A 23,418-nucleotide genomic window follows, 5' to 3' on the forward strand; every position below is an offset into this window, starting at 1 on the left:
TTATTTGGTAACTTATTTTACTTCCGCCCGCCGTCATAGACACCCGCCGTAGCTCGGTAATAATTTTTGTCCGCAGATGGCTAGGATGGAAATGGATTGCAACTTGAAAAGTTCCCACTGTGAATTTTGGAGAAACTGGAAAAAACTGACTATAGTTTACTCTTCCGCGGATAAATCAAGTAAATCATTTCATATTTTCATCCCAGTGCTCTAAGAGCGAATTTCCATTAAAGAAGGGGTTTTTGTCAAATATTTGAGCTGTTTTGGCCAACATACAGCAAACTCTCCGTGATTTTAAACTTTCATGTTATCCCGCTGACCCTAGTATTTGCGGTGCTACTCTAAGGGTTACTTAGCTCATACAAATGAATTACGTGTTGATAATAAATAGCTCTTTATTTGTTATTTAAGCCTGTTTCTACAAGTATGATCTACAGAGATAGATAAAAGTTGCAATGAGCAAATCAAGTATAAATGCTGATTTGTTAAGTCTCTTTGTTGTATCTAAGTCCAACGTAAATCAGAGTCGAGTCCCACTGGATCAGATCGTGTCTACGGCTGGGTGGAGCTTAGCAAAACACGTTTGCTAATTGGTTTACAACAATTCCATCAGTAATACTACTAGTTTTGTCGCAAGCAATTTGCATTACCGAGGTTTGAACTTTTTAATATTTTACAGTACTACTTTGTTGTTTAAATTAATGCTCATTTGCAATATTTGCGTTATATTACTCTGCTTCTGATATCATTTCCTAAAAAGCCCCTCTTGGGGGTCTTATTGCTATCGCTATTATTTAATAAATCACTGTTATATAAATGTGGAGTTGACGTTATTTTTTGCACGGGTTCATTGAGCTGTGATCTTGATCTCTCAAGAGCTCTCAAGTGTGCTGACCAAATACAATTCACAAAGTAAGTTAAATGTTGATTAGAGTTCTATCCGTCATCATACACTGACGGATAATGTGTACACCCTTCTTTCAATCCGTCCTTTCAATAGACCTTTATCATTTGGTGGCCACGTTGCGTCTCAGGAGAATAAAAAACTTTGTTTTTGCACGGCAAGCCTCGCACTGAATTCGCGTCTAGGCGAGGGTTGCCGTGCAAAAACAAAAGCTTTTATTCTCCAGAGACTCAAAATGCCCGCCGAGTGATGAAGGTCTATCAGACTGGGGTTGGTTCACTACACACATGGTAACTGCTTTGCACGTGCGGGGCTTAGTTACGGACAGAATTCCAATCAATCTTGAAGTTGTCTCGCATAAGTTTTAAGTTTCGAGTCTTGTCTCGCATAAGTTTTGAATTATGTCTGATGATAGTTGTTTGCAGCCAACACCCATTTTTGACGTAACAACTTCACAGCTAGGAGAGGGAAATGAGATTCTGTAAAGTAGAAAAAAAAATAAAAGTTCATGCTAAAAACTGTCACCTCCATCCTAAAAAATCTCTGTACGCCAACTGGGGGCATAAACAGAGAACTTTGTAAAAGATCAAATGCGCTTTCCAGTATGGGAACACTCTCCAGATCGAATTTGAATAATCTTGTAATAATGCTGGTTTTTTTTAGGAGGGCAAAACCGGAGTACCCGGATGAGAAAAACCTCTCGGAGCACGAGAACCAACAACAAACTCAACCCACATGACGCCGAGTCCTAGAATCGAACCTGCGCCACATTGTTGGGAGGCGAGTGCTCTCACCACTGCACCATCCCTGTTCCCCTGGGAGGTGACAAAATACTTTGCAAGACTATTGTCCAACGTGAAGAAAAGAAACAAGAACAACCCCGAGGCTGGGGTTTAGGTTGACGTCATTTGCCCACAGAACGTTCCAAGTAGGGCAGGGTAACGGGTGTTATCTAACATTTAGAAAACCCTCAAGCACAATCTCCACTTTTTCCCAGGGTTGCGGGCTTGGGGTTTCAATTGACAAGTACATTACTGTTGAAAACTGAGTAAACTGCTAGAACCAACTCCACAGTTCATGATTTGGAATAATTCCCAGGTCTCCTTTGGATGAAGCCTTCCTCTTTTGACGTTACTAGGATATTTTTTCACTATGGCGTCATTTTACTACAACTACAAGAATCCTTCTGGTTTTTGTTTTCTCATGCTAATTAGAGCTATTGTTCTTTGCTCTTCACTGGGATTACAAAATTTGAATTTGAAAAGGAAAACGAAATGAATTCTGGTAGTTGTAGTAAAATGACACTGTCATGAAAATGGCCTATTGACGGTTGCTACTCCTAACATAACTGAAAGCTAACTGAATAATAATGATGATGATGGCAATGATGATAATGATGATGATGATGATGATGATGATGATGATGATTGTTGTGGTTGTTGTTAGGTAGTAGCTGGGCCAGAAGACTGCTTATGCAAACTCAAACTGGTGGTGGGCATTTAAACATACTTTACTAGTACCTCCCTTGTTACTGAAATACATTGCATTACCAATGTCTTGACACCAATGCTGCAACCGGTGTGACTACTAACAAATCAAAGATTCATTCACTTCAATGTTACCTTACTGATGGTGTCCTTGAACTCCTTGTAAGCTTTTTCAAGATCATCATTAATAATTGTTTTATGAACATTACCAGGCTCCTGGGCTGAGAAGAATAAAAAAGGAGCACAGGCCATTAATTCCACTTCTTAAGTGAACAGAATGTTTTAAGATACCCTAAAGTGAGGAACTTTAAGACTGCCCCTATCAATTTCAAAACATCATCTTGAATGAGAATGATGATTATTCAAGAAAGTGACGCAGGCATACTCGGAAAAAAGAAATCCGAGTGCTCCTATCAGGAGTCGAACCTAAGACCTTCCGATTACTAGTTCGGATGCTCTACCACTGAGCTACAGGAGACTCGTGGGTGCTAAGGTCATTAAACTAGGTTCATGGGACAAACATCCTGCATACTGCTAGGATTTGAATGTCGAACGTGTGGTATATGAGAGAAATGTGATGGTATATTTTCAGCCTGGTGAATGAATGAGCACCCACGAGTCTCCTGTAGCTCAGTGGTAGGGCATCCGAACTAGTAATCGGAAGGTCTTAGGTTCGACTCCTGATAGGAGCACTCGGATTTCTTTTTTCCGAGTATGCCTGCGTCACTTTCTTGAATAATCATCATTCTCATTCATTCACCAGGCTGGAAATATACCATCACATTTCTCTCATCATCTTGAATGTTGTGCAAAAATCAGACAAATACAGTCCTGTGCATGGTGAACTGGGTTTGGTAGACTGTACATGTGCATGATCAGTAAGTAGCCCAGATAAATGTACTCTAATGAGCAGAGGTTCTTAATTGTTATTGATACATCTATAAGTATGAATGTCAGAATTGTGTGCAAGACATGGAGGGCTTTTGTTACCTTTGGTAGTGCTAGTTACGTTCTATCAAAAAATCTTCAGTGCATGCATATACAGAATGGCAAGAAAAAGCATTTCAGCACTAAAAGTAAAATGCTGTACAATTCAAAACCGCTATGTAGAAAGTTATCAACTAAACAACGACATCAAGCAGCCAGAGTGATGCCAGTTCAATGATTTACAAAGTAAGCCATGTATAATGTCCATGCAGGTGGCTACTGAAAAGACGTTAATGGCATATATGTTGTAAAGGAAGAAATCTCCTGTATCAATATATCTCAAATCATTACAATAGTATGAATGTAGCAGTAAGTTACATTAGTATGTAAGCAACAATTCGCAAGTTCCCCTTGTTCTTCTTTTCCCTGTACTTTATTTCTCATTTCCCTTATTTCTTTCACTGGCCCGCCCAAATTAGCCTGGCTGTTTGCGGTCCAGTCCAACGTATCAATGTACCACGTATAAGTCAAAGAATAAAAAGTTGTTGAAAGTGATGTTGTTTAATGTTTACATGTTGATGACCACATAAAGCACGTTTGTTGTGTGATTTGTTTTGCTAGGTCTTAGTTAAGTTAAAGCTGTTAGCACTTAATTGTTATCATAGGTTATTAATAAGGTTTCTGATGAATAACCGGTTCTCATGTCGAGACAGCATACATTTTCTGTACAACATAACAAATTTTCAGCATCTCTGTATGTCTATCACAAGAAGACCAAGGAAAATTCAAACATCTTGAGTTAATTTCCTGGCAAGGTACATGATCTTTTCCATGGATTGTTACATATTACAGCTACATATTAAGCCTTTACATACTGTGTTTCAAAACTATCTGCTGTTCTTGAACATGATCTCCTTGATAATATGCAATTTTGTCAGGAAGGGGAGTAAAAAAACAATTCCATCAAAAAAATACTTTTTTCCTTCAATTTAGGAATTTAAGTTGTATAAATATGGGCAATTTGACCTGGGCTGAAGTGGGGCCAGATCAAATCCATACCCACCCCATGGAAGGTCATCAAAAATTCCTAGGGGGAGGGGGGTCTTAAAAGTCAAAATTTTAGAAGCAAAGTATGAAGCTAAAGTGGCAATTCCTGTGGGGACAGGGGGTGCAAAACAAAAAGCCTTCTGTAGGGGGAATATGGATATTTTCTGGAACAGCACAAGCAGACATTGAGACAAATGAATGGACAAAATATAAGCAGTAATATTATTTATTTGTGAAATTATAGGCATTTTAGAAAAACTACAACATTTATGTGAAAGCTGTTAAAATTGTAATTATAAATTTAAATTTCAAAATTTTAAATGATAATTGTTATTATATTGTGGAGTTGTTTCAGCAGCAACATACCATATGCAAGTTCTTTCTCTGCTGTATCTAATCTCCTTGACAGCGAGTCTTCTGTTTCAGTGCCACGAGCACGAAGACGTTTTTCCTGAAAATATAATATTAAAAAAAAACATATAATTATACATCTTAATTACACCATCACAGGTTGTGTATATTATGTCTACCTACCTCTTTATTTGAGGCAGGGATGTTGCCAATTCACTAAGCTAATATACTTACATATACCTATCCTCTTCATGCCAAATCATGCCATAAACTGCTACTAGTAAAGCAAGATTTAGCAGAAAATCAAACTTTACTTTTTAGGTGGCTTCACCATACAGTTGATCGAAGGACCATTGTTTATTGTGTTATGCTCTAAACTGTAAAACCTACTGGCTGAGTTCCCAAGCAACCAACCTTCTTCCCAAATAACCATTTGAAGGCTCAGGGCATAAATGTCTTACCATATTTATTCAATTAACCGCCCTGGGCGCTTAAATTAATTGGGCCCATGAGAGTGGAGGCTTATTCAAGGACTGGTCTCTTATTTGAAGGTAGGCGGTTAATGGAATAAATACGGTATGTTGAATTTTTAGGACCATTCATTAAAGGTGGGCTGGAGAAAATTAAACAAAACCAAAAAAATGTCCTACCCACCTCCCTCCCCCCCCCCTCCTCAGGAACTCTAAGGGCCAGTTATTTAAACAGACTCTAACTTAAGCCCTGGTTTAAGGCAATCAGTGGGCCTCCAAATCTGTTTATAAGTGGTTTATTTTAAGTACTAGATAAATGGTTTTCTTGTCTGGGATGCAAGTCTTCTTGTTACCGTCGGCAGTAGACAATGTTTAGATATGATTGTTGGCAAACTTGGAAATGGCTTTGAACATGGTTTTACACTGTCTAAACTGTCTTTTCAAGACTTCCACCAAAATGCCTCAAGATATATTGAAGCCCCACCAACAAATGTTATCTTCACCATCAAAAAGAAATAATAATTATCACTAACCAGTTCCTCAAATGAAGGTGCATTCACAAAAATATAATAACAATCTAGGTCTGTTTTCTTCAAACTAACAACTCCCTGTGGAGAAACAAACAAAAACATCAAAATCTACTTATACATGTACTTGTACTTGCAGACATATACAGTGAAGAAGTGCAAAATTTCAGAAGACCAAAATTGAGTATATTTTGAGGAACTCATATGATGGTGAAGAACAAAAGTTAAACTATGAGCAGTCTCTTATTCAATTTTTCTTAGAGATAGTAAAGCTAGCATTTACCAAGGAAGTGCACATGAAAATTGCCTCCCACAAGGAGAGGCAATTGTCTTTCAAGCCAATTTATAAGCACATCGAAAAGGATTCCCTTCTCTAGACTTTCATTCATGCACTCATTCAGATAAATTTTAATAACAAATACAATGCTAACCGACAGTAAAATTATTGTTTACAATTGCTACATCTGTGCAATGATTCCTAAGAGAAGCTGTTGGAAAGTCTGCAAAAAGGATTCAGGCTGCAAAAAGTTTTGCACTTGATTTTTCACTTTTTCCAGGATCAAATATGGCTGCCAGATGGATGCCATATTTGATCCTGGAAAAAGTATGGCAAAGTGTCTGTCAGTTTAAATAATTTATTGCAATAAGACCCTGGGGAGAAGGTTGTTTGCTGCCAACTTTAAGTTAAAAAATCCGTACTTGATTTTTTGTTTGGAAATGACTTAAGAATGTTTACTTTCAGTCGTGAGGCAAGTGTTACATTTCCATATCTTTGCTTAATACTAGGTTTGAAGGAAGTTTTCAGGGTCAGTCAGGTACTAAGGGTATATGCTGTGTGTCATAGTTGGGTATTCGGTATTTAGACAATGGTCTTTTAATTTGCTCACACATGATATTATGTGACTTTGCTAAAAAAAATGACATACCAACCTGAGGTTTTTTTAGTCAAAGAAAATATCACAAATCTGAAATTTGCTTGCATATATTTATACAGAACCAGTGAACAGAAACAAGAAACTTGTCAAACTTTTGTGGATAATTAGTGTGACTCAGTATGTATGATGCCACAGACGGCGACCCTAAAAGCAGGAACGGTGGAATGGCGGAATGGCAGAAAATCACCCCAGATTCAAAAAAAACGAAACAGCTAGTGGAAAATCACCCCCAAATAAACTATAACCCTAAACCCTAACCCTAACCCTAACCCGTTCCGTGTTTTAGGATTTGAGGTGATTTTCTGCCATTCTGCTGTTCCGGCTTTTTAGGGTCGCCCTGCCACAGAGTGTTAACTACTGCAAGGTAGCCCATGTGCCTTAAAGCATCCTCTGTCTGTTGTATACATACAACGCATTGTAATTATTATACATACAACACATTGTAATAACTCACTATCTAAAGTTTAATACATGTACCGACCTGCATGTCAATGTCAAGTAGACAAACTCTGCCTGCATTCAAGACATCTTGCACGGCTTTTTTACTGCAAGACACAATTAAGAAGAAAAACATAATATTAAAGTAAATGCATAGCAATCATGTAACATTTTAACTTAAAATAATGAGTGAAAGTGGCTTGTACTAAAACCAGGAACACAGAACACCAGAACACTGGTTGAGACTTCATGAAACTGTCATAAATTGTCTCAACTAATGATATTCACACACTAGAGTCAAAATTACCCTAAATTAAATGTTTAATGAAATGTGCCCACTTGAAATATTCAAATAGATGCTTCCTCAAATCTCTTCCAAATCTTAGGGTGTGAATAGCGTGAGTGTAAGCATGTGACAAATTCTGGTAAATTTTAATCAATGAATATTGTGCATGCAATTTTTTTTTGGCCAAATGTTTTTGTGACTTTTAAAAAATGCACATCAGGAACTTAAGGATGGTGCCTACATAAGTATTTTGGCATGGTTTATGACTATGAGGGAAAGGGAGAATTAAACAAGGGCTATTGAAATTAAAAAGAAAATTGGGGGTAACCACACATTTTTCTGACAGAGATAATTAATTAAAGCAACAATAATTCAAAAAAGTAGTTATAAAATACAAAGCAATGTACAGTATGGCGTATGGCGTTTGGCGTATGGCGTTTGAAGCTTACTATCTCTGAAAAAATGTTAATGCATGGTTTAACCCCCAATTTTCTTTTTGAATACCAAGAGCACTTACTAAGTTCTGCTTTCTCCGCATAGTTTTAAACTGCACAAAAATATCCCTGTATTAGTAGGCACCACCCATGGGAAACCCGAGTATTTCGAGATGCACAAAAGGTATGTGCAGTATACAAAAGTAGGCATTGATCATACTAAATAGAGAGGGGAAGCCCACTGACATTTTTATCCATGACAGGTACATGCATGTATACTCACCTTGTTCCATACAAATTCTGATTGTAAACTGCTGATTCAATAAATTCACCAGCGCCAATGCTTTTCTGCATTGCTTCACGATTGGTAAAGAAATACTCTAACAAAAGAAAAAGAAAACAAAAGAAACATTTATTAGTACTGTATGAACATTATGATGAAAATCTGTTAAAATTGTCGTTTGGTGTGCTAAATTATTATACGGGTTTGAGAGCCTCACATGCAAAAACAAATCATTCTTATTTCTACCGCCTTTAAAACACTCAAATGTTTTTTTTACAATCTCTTAATACATGTTGGAATGATTTTGAGAAATATTGCGTTATTCTGTGTGTACAAAATAATTTAATTTCGAAGGCATACAATTCACTGTAGTAAAAGTACTTTAATTGTGAATAAAAATAATTTTCATCATGTGCGAAACCTTCATATTGATTAAGCTTCTGGTGGTTGAATGTTAGAATGATGGTCTATACATTCCTGTAAAAAAATTTGGGGGGGAAATGATTAAGAGCGACGTGAGAGCTTTACAAAGTCCATAAAAAATGCAAATATTTGACTGGGGGCTCCGCAGTAAACTTTGAAGTAGCAGGTCCGACATAAATTTTAGTCCATGCAAAATAAGCTGACATCGAAAAACATTTTGAAATGTTCTAACTTCATTAAATATGCTGTAAAAGACAGGTCCAAAGGCCATTTTAGCACGATTCTCTGGTCGCTCGTCACATAAAGTTTGAGCTCTGTTTAATGTCCAATGTACACCGCGGAAAAACTATTAACATATTCAGTGGTCGAATACAAATCTTTGATCAACTTTTGGCGCATTTCATCAATACTGCATCTTCTTTGATGGCTTAGTAATTTGTGAAGTATTGCTTGGTTTTAACAGTGCACAAAAGTACATATTATATCTGAATGCTGCCGTGCTAGAATTATGAGAAAACAAGATGTCTGTATTGGCATTCACGCGTAATGTTGCCTGATTGATTTCCATTATATGCTTTGCAGATTTTTAAAGCTATCCTCCCTTCACAATAAATTATTGAGATATTGCATTACAGTACTTGAGATCATACCAGAAATTTCTTTCTGAAAACATTATATCAGGGGCAGATACATATCTGACTTATGCGCTATTCAGAGCTATTTATAAATTATTTCCTATTTATCGTTTGCATTACATTATCCGAGATCATACCAGAAATTGCTTTTGGAAAACGTCATGACGTGGGGCAGATTACATATCTGACTCAGAAGACAGTACAGAAGACAATATTATTGTTGAAGACAAAAAGACAAACAGACAAAAAGCTTTCCTAAATTAACACAAAAACTTTAAGTAGAAATTGAAAATCAGTAATGTTAAGGCACCAGTTCGACAAAGTCTGCAGCACTGGTAATGTTTTAAGCTTAAGCTTGACCTTTCCTTTCCGCTTGCAAAACACAATCTGGCCAGTCAATTTCTTTGCCGCTGGCCATTTTCCATCATTTAAACTGTTGAGTACTTCTTAGAACTTATCCTTTCGATTTACCACTTCAAAAAAGTTTAAAATTTTCTTTCTGCAAACATGAGCAAATTTGAATCTGAAACATTAAAACAATATGGCCGCTAAAGAAGCTTTCTCAGTTCCAGCCCAGGGATCACGAGTATATAACGTCACAATAGTAGAAGTATGACTCCCGTCCGCTCCCTCCTGACATACACCAAGACATTGGATTCTGATTGTGACTACGATGAAAAAGAAACGCCACCGACATTTAGACACGGGCTGCCCTGAGGGCATCCCGCCTAAAAATGTCAGACTGCTTACCGTCTATCTTGCATTGCAGGTGTGAACTGTACTATCAGTTGGCCTGGTAAGAAACTTAACGCATTGGCACAATGATTCACTGTTAATCTTTGGTCGTGAATGCCTTTTGTCTTTCTTTTATTATGAATGTCAACTGGTATTAATTAAATGATGAAGTAACGAAACTTAACAAATTCCCACTAGACTTGCTAACGCAACAACGAGGAAAGGAGCTGGCAATTAACAGCGCAGTCAGAACTTGATCGTGCATTTTGCCGCCAAAAAATATTTCCCGCCAGAAAATCGCTTCAGCTAAAAGGAGCACTCCACTAATATTTATAGCAATCTTTCGTGACGGGCCAAAAGAGTGTCTGCGAGGGACCCTACACTCTTATTAACTGAAAGTTCAAGGCTAATCAAAACTTTTTGCATACATGAAAACTTGACATCATATTTTTGCTTCTCATACAAAAGTATTACATCAAGTCGATTAGTTTGCTAAAAAATAAAACTTCGTTGGCCGTCAGCTTTCGAGTTTGCCTTTTGGTCGAGGGTCGAGGGTAAATTGTCAAGAGTCAAGGGTAAATGGTCGAGGGTCGAAAAATTATTCAAAATTATTTTCAAATTATTTCTGAACTTCGTCAACTCAAAAGTTCGCAGGCTCGTGTTTACTCGAGTTTCCGGTGCCTGTTTTTGCCACATTTGGGTTTGTCAAAAACTTTTACATTCCCACGGACTCTCCGGCGTGCTGAGCATCAGAATCTGGTGGCCCTTTCTATTTTTACGGTTAAATTATTTTTTTCCGGACCGCGAATTCGAATTATAGCAGAAGATAACGCGAACGCTGAAGATGCTGTTACGCATGATATTGTTGTAACACTCCCGGAGTATCCAATCGATGGAATCGATAATCGATGACAATCGATATCAATCGATACCAATCGATATCAATTAATCGATTGATATTGATAATCGATGACCAATCGATGCCGAAGATTCGTGTGGTTATCGATTGGTATCGATTGTCAATACCAATCGATAGATAAATTGGTATCAATTGGCATCGATTGGTTGCCGGACTGATGGAACCGGAATCGATGCATAAAAAACAAAAGTTTGTACGCAGTAATTGTAAACACATTTTAATACTGAATACTCAATACTCTCTTCTTTCTCTTTTTAAAACGTTAATGCACCATCCACAGGAATCCGTGTGTTTTTTGTTTTTTTTTTGACAAATTTAAAGTTTGTTCCATGGGCCAATCTTTATTTTTTTATATATTTTTTTAGATAAAACTAGTGATCAGCAGCACGTCTGCAAACTCTTACAGTTGTAAAACGCTTTATTTTCTCCTACGCGTTTCGTGTGACTAACGCACACTTTGTCAGGGAGTTTTACAATACAACATAAGTGACCTGTATATATACCTACATAAAAGAATAAAATAAATTTTAAATTACGTAAAACCGCACCTACGCTAGCGCTTCATGTAAATTCGCTAACAATTTCGTCCCCAGGGCTTCCTAAAAATGGCAGATGATCGGACAGGTAGCATGCATGACGTCTGTTCGAGGTTGCTGAGCCAATCGATCAACGGTTTTTGTGTGGTTATCGATTGGTCATCGATTGGCCAATGCCAATCGATACCAATTAACTAATTTTATCGATTGATATTCATTGATCGATTGAATTTCCAATGATCGGTTTCCATCGATTGGATACTCCGGGAACACTCAAGTTTTAAAACAATATTGTTTATTCAGAGCAGAAACCCAGTTTTTTTTTTGTCTAACGATTCACTCGCTTATGAAAAGATTAGGGCCTATCCGCACTAGCAGACAAATTCGGATTTGTCTTCGAACAATTTGAACAAAAAATTTTGTCGTGACAATTTTATGTCTGAAAGTTTTTATCCGCACTGAACACTATTTGTAGTCTACAATCTGTCAGTTATGTCAACAACTGTAAATAGCGGTGATGTATGTTATATTTCGTTCTAATTTATTCTGTTCCGCGCCAAAACAATGATGGAACACGTTCAAGTCCTGATCGTTATTGCTTGTATTTTGCTTTTAAATCAAGCCCAAATTGAGGCAGAAATACTAATTCTTCGCAATCAAGTGACCTTGCTTGCGAGTGAACACTAGTGTAGACAACAGAGACGTCGAGGACTCGATCGATTTTGTCGTAGAAGACCGATTTTCTAATATGACCGCCACTTTAGTTTCGATTCCACTGTTTAGCATCCTTGTACTTATCCAGCAGGTATTTTATCTTACGCTGACACTTGTCGACTGGTTTTTTCGTACCAAAGTTCAGCTCCAACTCTTCAGCGTTCGCGTTATCTTCTGCTATAATTCGAATTCGCGGTCCGGAAAAAAATAATTTAACCGTAAGGGCCAGATTCTGATGCTCAGCACGCCGGAGAGTCCGTGGGAATGCAAAAGTTTTTGACAAACAAATTAAAGATATGACCCAAATGCGGCAAAAACAGGCACCGGAAACTCGAGTAAACACGAGCCTGTGAACTTTTGAGTTGACGAAGTTCAGAACTAATTTGAAAATAATTTTGAATCATTTTTTGACCCTCGACGATTTACCCTCGACTAGTTACCCACGACCCTCGACCAAAAGGCAAACTCCAGCTTTCACGCGAAAGCGGCAAGTGCCATGTCACGCATCAGCGCTGTCGTAAACAAAATTATGCAAATTTCTGGCGAAGGAACATTTTTAGATCTTGTCAGCTTTGATAAAGATTTCAAAGGGAAAAAAATGTTTCATTTTCGCAATTTACATCTGATAATTTATGGGAAAGCGAAAGGACGCGCTCGATAAATTTTCATCAACTGTTTGATACTTATTTGAAATGCACGTGACAATGCAAAACCCATGAACGCAGTATGTACAGGATTTTAATTTTGGTACGTTCATTGAATAATGAAGCATAATACAGACAACTAGCTTTCATTGAAATAATTCTTATTTAGCAAGAGTTAGTCATATTTCAAATTATTTTTACTTGAAGATTGCGTGGGCTGAACCCCAAAGGAAAAATTTCACGCATTTATCATGTTTATGTCGGGCATGAAATGTAATGCGATACTTTTTTCAACAGATTTCCCTTTGTGAGATCAGCTTGAAAAACAGCTTTCGGTTCACCCAAATCTACCTGGAAGGCTGGAAGTTAAAAAAAGTATGCCTTACAGTAATTTTTTAATTTTAATTCCCCAAAAAACTTCACTTGCCCGTCACGCAAGTTATGGTCAGAATATCGCAAAATCCACTAGCCCCGGGCTATCGGACACGACTTTGATGGCACGCTGTTCCAGACATAGTATAATGAACAAAACTGGAACAAACAGATACCTAGCCTGCAATGCAAGATATTTTTGGTTTCATACTAGGATCTATTGTATTAAAAGATAAAAAGAGCTAGGTAAAGGATGTAGTGATCTTCATCACTAAGTATTGATATTATTGTTTTGTTAAATCTAATTCCCCCCCCCCCCCCCGGCCAATGCTTCTAACAAACCTAGCCTACGTGTAGCCGGCTACACCGCTACACGTAGGCTATAACAAACCCAGCCCGCAAGCGCAATCGAATTTGCGAATAAATATAATACCTGGATTTTAGCAAAAGAAAGGAATGTAACTAAAGGTATCACTATACCATCAGTAAACAAGCATTTTTGCATTTCCACCCTCCCCCCCCCCCCCCCCCACTTAAATGTCCATGACATTGCATTTATTTTTGTAAACAAGTTCCTGGTGTAAACAAACGTAGCCTGTAGAAATGAACTCGGTCGATTGCCACTAAAAAGAACTAACTGACCTAAATGTTATTAAATAGTTTTGGATACACTTAGAAAACCAACTAGAAAACAGTATTGCAAACCAATGCTTACAAATATCAACAGAATTATGGCAGACAAAAATCAGATGAGCCTTGTGCAAAAAGTTAATGACCTCCGGCTGTAAAAAATCAGACCTAAACGCATTAACGGATAGAACAACTCGTTTATTTCTCAGATAATTTACGTTCAAAGTACTTCAAAGACATAATAAGAAATAAATAAGAAAATATCCCGATTTCAATGTTCTTGACGATAATTCTAAAATTATTTTCCTTTTAACAATGTTGATTAGACTTACAGCTGCCTATTCATGTATGGATTATAGACAGACTTTAATTATTTTTTTAGTGAGAGACCCTTTTGTATAGAGATTATACTATATTATTAGCTCTATTTTATTACAGGTAATACCATGTACTCATGTGGGAATATCGAATAAATTGTTGTTGTTGTATTGCGTGACGAACAAACGGCTGCCTGCAATGCATAAAAGCATTAGATAAGATAAGAAAAGATAAGATAAGATAGAAAAGTTGTTTTTAGCGATGGCCGATGTCACATAATGTAGTTTTTCAATAGGGCACTGCATCCTAGCGTGGCAGTGATCAGATGTAATATTTTCGTACGATGTAAACTAAGCAATACTTCACAAATAACTTGGCCGTCGAAGAAGATGCAGTATTGATGAAATGCGCCGAAAGTTGATCAAAGATTTGTATTCGAGCACTGAATGTAGGTCAACAGTTTTTCGCGGTGTACATCGGACGGGGGACAGAGCTCAAACTTTATGCGACGAGCGACCAGAGAATCGTGCTAAAATGGCCTTTGGACCTGTCTTTTACAGCATATTATAAGGTTAGAACGTTTCGAAATGTTTTTTTTATGTGCTTACTTAACCTAACATGGGTTAAGACAAGTGCACTTTATGTGCACTTCAAGTTATGTCTGATCCGCAACTTCAAAGCTTACCGGTACGGACGCCTCTCTATTACGGACAGTTCACACCGAGCCTACCTCTTTAAAACGGACGTACTTTAATGCAGTGAATTGTGTGCCTTCGAAATTAAATTATTTAGTATACACAGAACAACGCAATATTTCCCAAAATCATTTCAACAGATATTTAGAGATTGTAAAAAATGATTTGAGTGTTTTAAGTGTTTAAGTGGTAGAATGATTTGTTTTGCACGCGAGGCTCTCAAACCCGTGTAATAATTTAGCGTCTCAAATGGCGATTTTGACGGATTTTCGTTATTTGCATTTTTCTTCGAAATAGATGGATTTTTCAGCGAAAAAACTACACAGTGATTTTAGTTATATCCTAGCCTATCTAACATTAAAATATGAAAGAAATCGAATTTTCCACCCTTGTCGCGATACGGTATGTTTTATTTTTACGGGCAGCCGAACTAACTAGGAGAGAACGCTTTCAAATAAGTTATTCCTTAAATGACCTAAATTTTGGCACCGAGGAAGGTGCAAATACCCCAGCCTAGATGCACTGGAAGAGTATTTTAATTAAAATAAGTATTTTCTCCCAAAGAGAAATGTGGTACTTGTATGGGTACGTTTTTAGTAATTGGATGATTTATTAAGCCTTCTCAATCTATTGACATAGCAGTCAACAGGTTCTTCGGGGGAATTGTTCTTCTATTCTTTATTCTTACTACAAGAATTGTTCTTCTATTCAAATGCCTGAAGAAACTGGTGATAAGTTAGTCATTGGAATACAAGATAAGAGTGCAGAAGCTAGATTGCTCAGAGAGAAAGATCTGTCTTTGGAAAAAGCTCTTGACGTGTGCAAATCAGGAGAAATGACAAACAAACAACTTAAATCATTACAGAATAATAAGATGATGCGTGAAGAACTACACTTGTATTTTGAGCTGTGAATTTCATATTGTCTATGAAGCCAATCTGTAAGCAGTCATCACTTCCAAAATCACAGAGATAGGAAAGATTTACATTCAAATGTAATCCTTTGAGACAGCACAAATCATGCTTCGATGAGGTTGCGGTATGAGTGGGGAGGGTTTTTTTTTGGAGTGATGCTTATTACGAACACACATGTGGGGGATCAACTATCAGTCTGGGAAATTATATACATCAGAACAATGCAGAACACTAACTTAGATAACTTGCATGTAGCTAGACACTTACAATAGATAAATTATAAAAAAATTATAAAGCATGCACAACAATATGCTGTTACTGGAGGGTAACTGAGAAATCATAATTATTATATTACAGATGCTGTAATTTACCCTTTCCATTTGTTTCACCCGGCCGTGGATCTCGTGTTGTATCTGCAGACGACAAATGAAGGTATTATCATGAATTTATTTAAAAACCACTAGCTAAAGATAACATTGCAAGTGATGGATTGATGTATAAGAAAAACAAACCAAATAATTGATTATCTGGAGGACCTTTGATTAGATTTACAAGTTAAGGAGGGTGCCAACTTTTGTTACCACGCATATGTTTTGCGCATCTCAAGATACTGGGGTTTCTTGAGGGTGGCACCTACTTATACAGGGAAATTTTTGTGTGGGTTAAAACTATGCAGAGAAAGCAGAGCTTAGCAAGTGCTCTTGGTATCCAAAATGAAAATTTGGGGTAACCATGCATTTTTCAGAGATAATAAAGCTTCAAATTATTTGGAAAAAATGCCGCACATTGTTTTCAGTTGTATATTTTACTGTCGTTTAAGATAATAATTATTGTTGCTTTATTATCTCTAAAAAAATGCATGGTTACCCCCAATTTTCTTTTTGGATTTCAAGAGCACTTGCTAAGATCTGCTTTCCCCGCATAGTCATATACCAAACAAAAATACTTCTTTATTAGTGGGCACCGCCCTTAATGTATTAGTTAAGTAAGCTTTAACTTGGCAGGGTATCCCATTAATTCAAAGGGGCCCTGTGATAAACTTTCGAAAACGAAGAGTGTCATTAGTCATTATCATATGTGAAGGGCCTAGGGGAAAAATGGGCGCAAGTGACGATGTGGCCTTGCATTATCCAATTTTCAGTAAATTTGCTCTATTGGCATACATGTACAGACTGGCTTTTGTGTCAGAACTGTAATCCATATCCATGTTACGTGTACATTACCAGAGAAAAAATGTCACAAAACATGTGCCTTCACAATGCTTGTTATAATGATTAAATCAAAACTTGTTTCCTGTCCAAGGTGTAAATTTTAAACTTGACAGGGAGGGCATAAAAGAAGGGAGGTAGAAGGGTTTCAGTATTCAAAGGAGGTGAGAGGGAGGGGGTGGGGTGGGAAGGTGATTATTTCAAAACTTTCCACCAAAGGGGGGCAAAATTATTTGGGAGGGGCGATTAATAATGGTAATAGAAATGAGTGGAGTCCAATTCAGTCTAGTAATCATACAAGTGATTAACAAAATTGGAAGACCGTGCAGCGGGAGAATAGTGCCACATGGCACAAGATGCAATTACATACACAATATTCAGTCAATTTGCGTGAAATTTGCACAACTAAAAGAGCTTGGAAAGATCTGCACATGGAGGGCATAATATCAATAAATCATGCCCCCCCTCCAATACAAGAATTGATTTACCACCCCTGCAACTTTTGGAACTTTTTATCTGTACTTTTTAGGCCAGGTTAATATCTGACCACAACCAATGCACTGAGAGCTGTAAATTAAGCTATAGGTTAGGGACATACCCAATCTGTACAAGGAACAGGAAAATTTTAAACGTTTTTATTTTTTCATTTTGGGCACTTGTCAATTCAATCTGTGACCTCCTCCATTTCTTTTGGTGTAATTTATAGCATACCCCAGAAAATACCTTTCAAATGGTATATCACATGTGGTCTCCTGGTTCATAGTTACCGATTTAGAAAAATTTGGCATTTCCCTCAGGGCTTAAAGGGTTAATCACGAGCATGATTACAGACAGAAATGGATGACACAAAGTCCTGTAACCAATTGAAGGGGTGCCTGGAACAAAGCCCTAAGTGACTTCTAATAAATTGCTAGATTCTCCTTCATAGTTGTCTTGTATTCGCTTGTGAAACAAAAGGAGAATTTGAACTTACATCAAAAGTCACTTAGGGTCTTATTCCACGCACCCCTTCAATTTATTAATCATAACTCTAACAAAATTTGAGGAAAAAAAGCTAACAGTTTAACTTTTTGGTGAATAAATAGAGGACAACAGTTGAGTTAAGTTTTGAGATTGATTTAATTTAACAGTGCACACAAATGACACATACTGTCCAATTACACCGGGCATGACATGTACATTGTCCTATTAATGCTCAAATCATGGCTGCTGATAACCAATCAGATTCGAGAATTTTGTTACAGTTATGATTAATCAAGAAATGGCAGCTTATTATTCAAATAGATGTGGTATGGCTAGCCTAAATATTGAACCAACTGAAGAGATGTTTGAAATGATATTTGTTCTCTGTTTAAAGCTAGACAAAAGTTCTTATGTGATAACAAGTCTGCAGACCAAAGTAGAGCATTTTAATCTAATGCCAATCATCAGTTGTGCCGTTATTCCACTGCAGCCTTCAATAATTATTACATGTTTTTAAATATAAAGCCATCCAAGATAAACACATATCAGAGCTAATCTGCCCGATAATACAGAACTACATGTAACACTAATAAAGTTCATCATACAAATTATTTTGACCAATTATTATTCGGAAAGTAACCAAAACTATAATAAAATTCTTGAATCTGATTGGTCATCAGCAGCCATGATTTACCACGTCATGCCTAAGTAGTTGAACAGCACATGCCATTGTGTGCATTATAACAGGACAGTTGCACTTGATGGGGGTCCTTGTTCCAATGGATTTTGTAAAATATAATATAACGCTTGTTTTACATTCTCCGAAATGACTTATTAGAACTCTGTTTATTTGTTTACAGCCATTTGTTCTGGGAAATTGTGACGGTTATGATTAATTGGTAACAGGACTTTGTGTCATCCAACTTGGTCTGTTATCATACAGGTGATGAAACAAATCAGAATCCTGCTATGTGGTCGTCCAATTTTGTTAATCACTCATATGAAAACAGACTGAATTGGACTCCACTCAGTCCTATTACCATTAAAAATTATAATAAGAAAATATTTACGAGAGACAGAAAAGCCAAACTTCTCGGGGTACTCTTTCATGAGACGGTTCTTCAAAGTACTCTTGCCACAGCCACTTGGTCCAAACAAAACCAATGGTCTTCCCTTTGTGACTACAACAAACAAAATGCAGTGTCAGCAACATTTAAGTCAATTACAGGCAACTCTCTAGTAAGCGACCACCCTTGGGGCACGACAAAGTGGTCGTTTACGGGAAATGTCAACAAAATAAGCTTAATACTGGATTGATTAATTAATTAATTAATTAATTAATTACATAAAATATTACCTTATCAGCTAAAATTAGGCGAAAAGAAACTAATTTAATTGATTTTTTCACATCTATTCATTCTTCTGATGAAACTTTGTATAACATTTTGGAATAGATCACTGTAACAGTTCCAGTTTACTTACAGATCTAATTAAAGCCATCTATTCTGTCTGTAAACTGTTATTATCTGTCAGCAGTCTGGGGTGGCGTCATTAAAAATTGAACTTTTGTCACTTCTGAGTAATGTTTTATTAACGATCATATGTGATTATGTTGGGTGGTCGCTTACCAGAAACAGAAAACAAAAAAATATGTGTAATTTCTGGCCTAAAAGGTGGTCAGGGTCCCTAAAGAAATTTGAGTGGTGGTCGCTTATGAGAGAGCTCTTGAACCAGTAGTTAACTGAGAAACAAAACGGTTGTTTACGAAGTGGTCGCTTATGGGAGGTGGTTACTTACGAGAAGTGGTCGCTATGAGAGAGTTGACTGTAATTCAATTCCAAAGTAGCTACTTTTGGTTATTATGTGCACTCTTAGTGATGAGTAAATTAAGACAATTAGAGAGCTGGGGCTGATAAAGGCCCATGTCTTAATTTTCATTTTTACACAGAATTGCAAATGCAGTTTACTGAAACCCTAGTCTGATTACAAATAAAAATAGAATTACTAACATCAAGCATTGCAATTACTAGCATTGCAATGTTTTGATACAAATTTACCTGTCATCATTAATTAACAATACTAATTATTCAAATCCAACGTATAGCTACCTTTGGTTATTACGTACATTCTTAGTAATGAGTAAAGACAAAATTTGTCATTACTCATCACATTAATATTTAATATTAATGGAGCAGGGGCATAAAGGCCACCCCTTATATGGAAAAACCTTCTTTAATTGATCTATAAGGCCCGGTTCATATGTCGAACTTTACATGAGCCGAACCTAATACCTATTAAGGTCGACCCAAATAATTAAGTTCGGCAGTTGATTCAGACGTCCAACCTAACTGAAGTCGAACTTAATTAAAGCTAAAGTGAGAAAGTAGATTTTCGTGGTCAGCAGCTGTTGTTTTTACTCAACAAGATTCAAAATGGCGGGAAAGATGAATTCTGACATAGAAGAGATTGTTTGGTAAAATAATAAAGACAGGCCAAACACGGCTCCTACTGGTCGAGATAGGAAGAATATGACCTTTAAAGCTAATTTGCTCTTACGAGTACGCCTTTCAAAGATCTCCCTTTTCTGTACGAAAGTAAGGAAGGGTCTTTGTAGATCTCCCTTAGCAGAGGCTGATTTTCTGTCAAGTGTCATTTACCAGGAGCCATAATCAGGGATGGAGACCGTAACGAGATGTCATTTTGACTTGTGGGCTTGTCCCCATGTGTTGTACCAAAAAATCTATTTTTAGAAAAAAATTGCGCCATACGCGCGTGCGGGCACGCATGTAAACGGCCAGGATCACGCGTGGAGAAATTGAATGTTTTTTCTACCCGTTCAAAATGGCGTCCAAATTTTAAAATTCTGCCAGGGAATATCTCCTCAGTGCCCACATTTAAGGAATCAGACTCTCACAAAGAAAAGGTAACAATTGAAAAAAGATGGGGAAAGTTGGAATAAGCGGCCTATTGATCAAATGACTCTCAAAGTAAAGTCAAAAAGGCGCCAAAACGGTGGCACTGCGTGCGTTGCTACTGTTGAATGAATGAAAAAAGCTTACACTCTACGGACATGTACGGACTTTTCTATCTTTAGTGAATTTTTTCTCAGCTGCTTACCGTGTCACATATAAGGTAGTAGCCCCACGCAAATTTGCGTGTATTCACGCGGGTTTATGACGTAAGGGGGGGGGGGGGGGACAATTTTTTCTAAAAATAGATTTTTTTGGTACAACTCATGGGGACGCGTGGACCCCACGCTTACGGTCTCCATCCCTGATTATGGCTCCTGTATTTACTCATCTGAATTGTTTTAGGTTAGGCACAGAAGGGCGATATTCCATAACAAACCTCAAAATGTTTTTGCGGGTTTTTAGTTTGTTTTGTAGTGCCGACATTCTTTCGCGGAGGTTGACTTCTGAAAGAGTTTTATTTATAAGGTCATCGAGGTAACCTCTGTTTTCTTCAAATGTTGTTTTTGAAGATTTTGTTCTGATAAGTCTTGACGCTTCGCCTTTGATATAGCCTGTATTGGAAAGTTTCTGTCCCTTTGAAGTGCGTGTGCACTTCAAGAATAGATTCTTTTTTTTTTTAATCTTTCGCATCTCAGACAAGTATATTCAGTTGTTTCGAAACAAGAAGAACAAGCACATTCCTCTTTTCCCGCCATCTTGTTCTGAATGAAGTCCTTTGCGCACATGCCAAGTCGATGGAATGCACAGACCTCTGGGATAGATATAATTTATATAATTTATACGTAACATATGCATTTGGTTCGGCACATGAGAAGTTCGACGTCTGAATCGAAGTCGAACTTTTGCCATTCTATTCGACTGGCTCAGTCGAATAGAACGGCGGGTCGACCCAAATACAAATCTGTCGATCCTAACTGATTCATACGTTGATCTTTACATGCGCCGAACTAAATGATTAGGTTCGGCTCATGTAAAGTTCGACGTATGAACCGGGCGCAAGACTACTGGAAACTGAGTGACAACAAACAGAGTAGCCACTTAAACCTTGCGATCCGTTTTCATTGTTTTTGCTGGTTTTTGCAATGAAGGCTAAAATAGGCAAGCCTCTGTCTGACTTCAGAATGGAAAGAAGCATAAATCAGTATTTCCAAGGCGTGAAATGGAGGGCAGTAAAGATAAAATCTATGAGTAAAAAGTCGAAAGATACTATTAATTTTTATGTTAGTTTTTGTTTTAATTTTACACAAATCCAGTCCAGTGCATACTTTACAATATGCTGTTTACCCTCGGGTGTCTCAAAGTCACTTGTCGATAAGTCTTCTTTTCCAGGGCAAGATTTGCTCGGTGTGCCGACATAGATTTGCGTCCAGGACATTTTCCAGACCGTTTTGGATTTACCATAATGACGATACAAAAGGAGAAAGACACAATAAACGTGGAGCGACTACACGAGTGCGATCAGGCGGACCAAAGACGAGATATATATTAACAGACGAACAAATGAATCGAACGAGATCAGATACGTGGACTGAGTTACACATCAAACTCTATTAAACAAAACTTTTACAAAGCAGAAGTGTCCTGTGAAAAGTCTAAAAATAGCTAAGCAAAATTTATCTATGAGGTTAAAGGGAAGAAAATATTTGCCTGCGTATATTAAAGGTTACATATGTCGCCGGAAACATCCTCCAACGGCGAATGGCGTCATGCGACCGGCATGCTGTTATTTTACAGAGCACAAATTTCCTTCTGGGATAAAGGTTAGTTAAGAAAAACACATTTGTAAACTTCTTTCGAATTATGCCTCAACTTGGTTAACGAGTGCGTCTACAAAACTGCATGCTTAGTTTAAAAAAATAAGACTTAACTTAAGTAATATCGCTTTTCCGGCCCTCCTAACAGTCTCCGTTTAATATTTTTTTATAAGGAGACATGGCAATTTAATAATTTAAAAGCTTTCATATTCTAATAATTACCTGCCATTTCAAATGCTCTGAACATCCGAAAACTGCAAAAGCCTGTCGTCCAACCACCCTTATTTACTTTCTTTTCGTCGACGATACGAGAAGCACCCGGCTCTTTTGGCCCGGTATGTCCCCATACATAGCGTACCTACCGTCCCGGCGACCAACCGCTGGCCAAAGAGATATGAGAGCGGATTTGTCGGTCGATACTTGATGTAAAATCCCTTGTAATGTCATGCAAAGTTCTGCAGAGAACTCTTTTGTACATGCAGATGTAGCAGCGTTTTTCGTATCCTCGTTTGGCAATGGCGACTTTATGTCCTTGTGCGAGTTATGTCCCCTTTACGGGCTTTTCTGTGACAGTCTTGCGGAAAATTCCAAGGCAACTTGTTCACAGAAATCTTTCCCGAACAGTGAAAGGGAAAAAACAAAAAGCTATAAAAAACAATATTGATATCCAGGGGATTTTAGGAAGTTCTGGTGTGAATAGCGGTAGGAAATCTCTAAGTGATGCTAACAACGATTCTCCTAAAGATCAGGCAAAAGATGAAGCATTCAGAAAGTGGCAAACCTCAGAAGAGAGAACTAACTTACTGAAGCAAGGTGAACGAAGGTAGATGCATGATTGCCTTTTGTATGTTCTGTATCAAACTGTATTGTACATGTATGTACAGTCAACTCCCTTTG

General features: G+C 37.4%; 2 protein-coding genes and 1 long non-coding RNA gene across 3 annotated transcripts in view; 2 read left to right on the forward strand and 1 right to left on the reverse strand.

Annotated features, from left to right (window-relative positions):
• Window positions 1-377: 377 nt before the first annotated feature.
• On the reverse strand, window positions 378-22,875 carry LOC146481222 (guanylate kinase-like). The gene is made up of 9 exons (XM_085108851.1): window positions 22,744-22,875; window positions 18,866-18,976; window positions 15,996-16,037; window positions 8,090-8,186; window positions 7,130-7,193; window positions 5,720-5,794; window positions 4,732-4,816; window positions 2,527-2,612; window positions 378-1,383 (listed from the first exon to the last, which is right to left on the reverse strand). The coding sequence occupies exons 1-9, from the start codon at window positions 22,766-22,768 to the stop codon at window positions 1,363-1,365; spliced, it is 606 nt and encodes a 201-aa protein (XP_084964977.1). The 5' UTR covers window positions 22,769-22,875; the 3' UTR covers window positions 378-1,362.
• On the forward strand, window positions 11,980-22,708 carry LOC146481223 (uncharacterized). Its single transcript, XR_014864539.1, has 4 exons — window positions 11,980-12,025; window positions 12,069-14,586; window positions 15,982-16,056; window positions 22,097-22,708. It is a non-coding gene; the product is annotated as an uncharacterized LOC146481223 (long non-coding RNA).
• A 16-nt stretch (window positions 22,876-22,891) lies between the features above and the next one.
• The window catches only part of LOC146481224 (uncharacterized), a 9,018-nt gene continuing 8,491 nt past the window's right edge, over window positions 22,892-23,418 (forward strand). Inside the window, exon 1 of the mRNA XM_085108852.1 lies at window positions 22,892-23,344. Coding sequence (XP_084964978.1) covers window positions 23,037-23,344 — 308 coding nt within the window. The 5' untranslated portion in view covers window positions 22,892-23,036. The remainder of the gene's footprint in view (window positions 23,345-23,418) is intronic.

Source organism: Pavona decussata, unplaced genomic scaffold, assembly GCF_977016875.1.
Source record: "Pavona decussata unplaced genomic scaffold, jaPavDecu1.1 SCAFFOLD_51, whole genome shotgun sequence".
Lineage (NCBI taxonomy): Eukaryota > Metazoa > Cnidaria > Anthozoa > Scleractinia > Agariciidae > Pavona > Pavona decussata.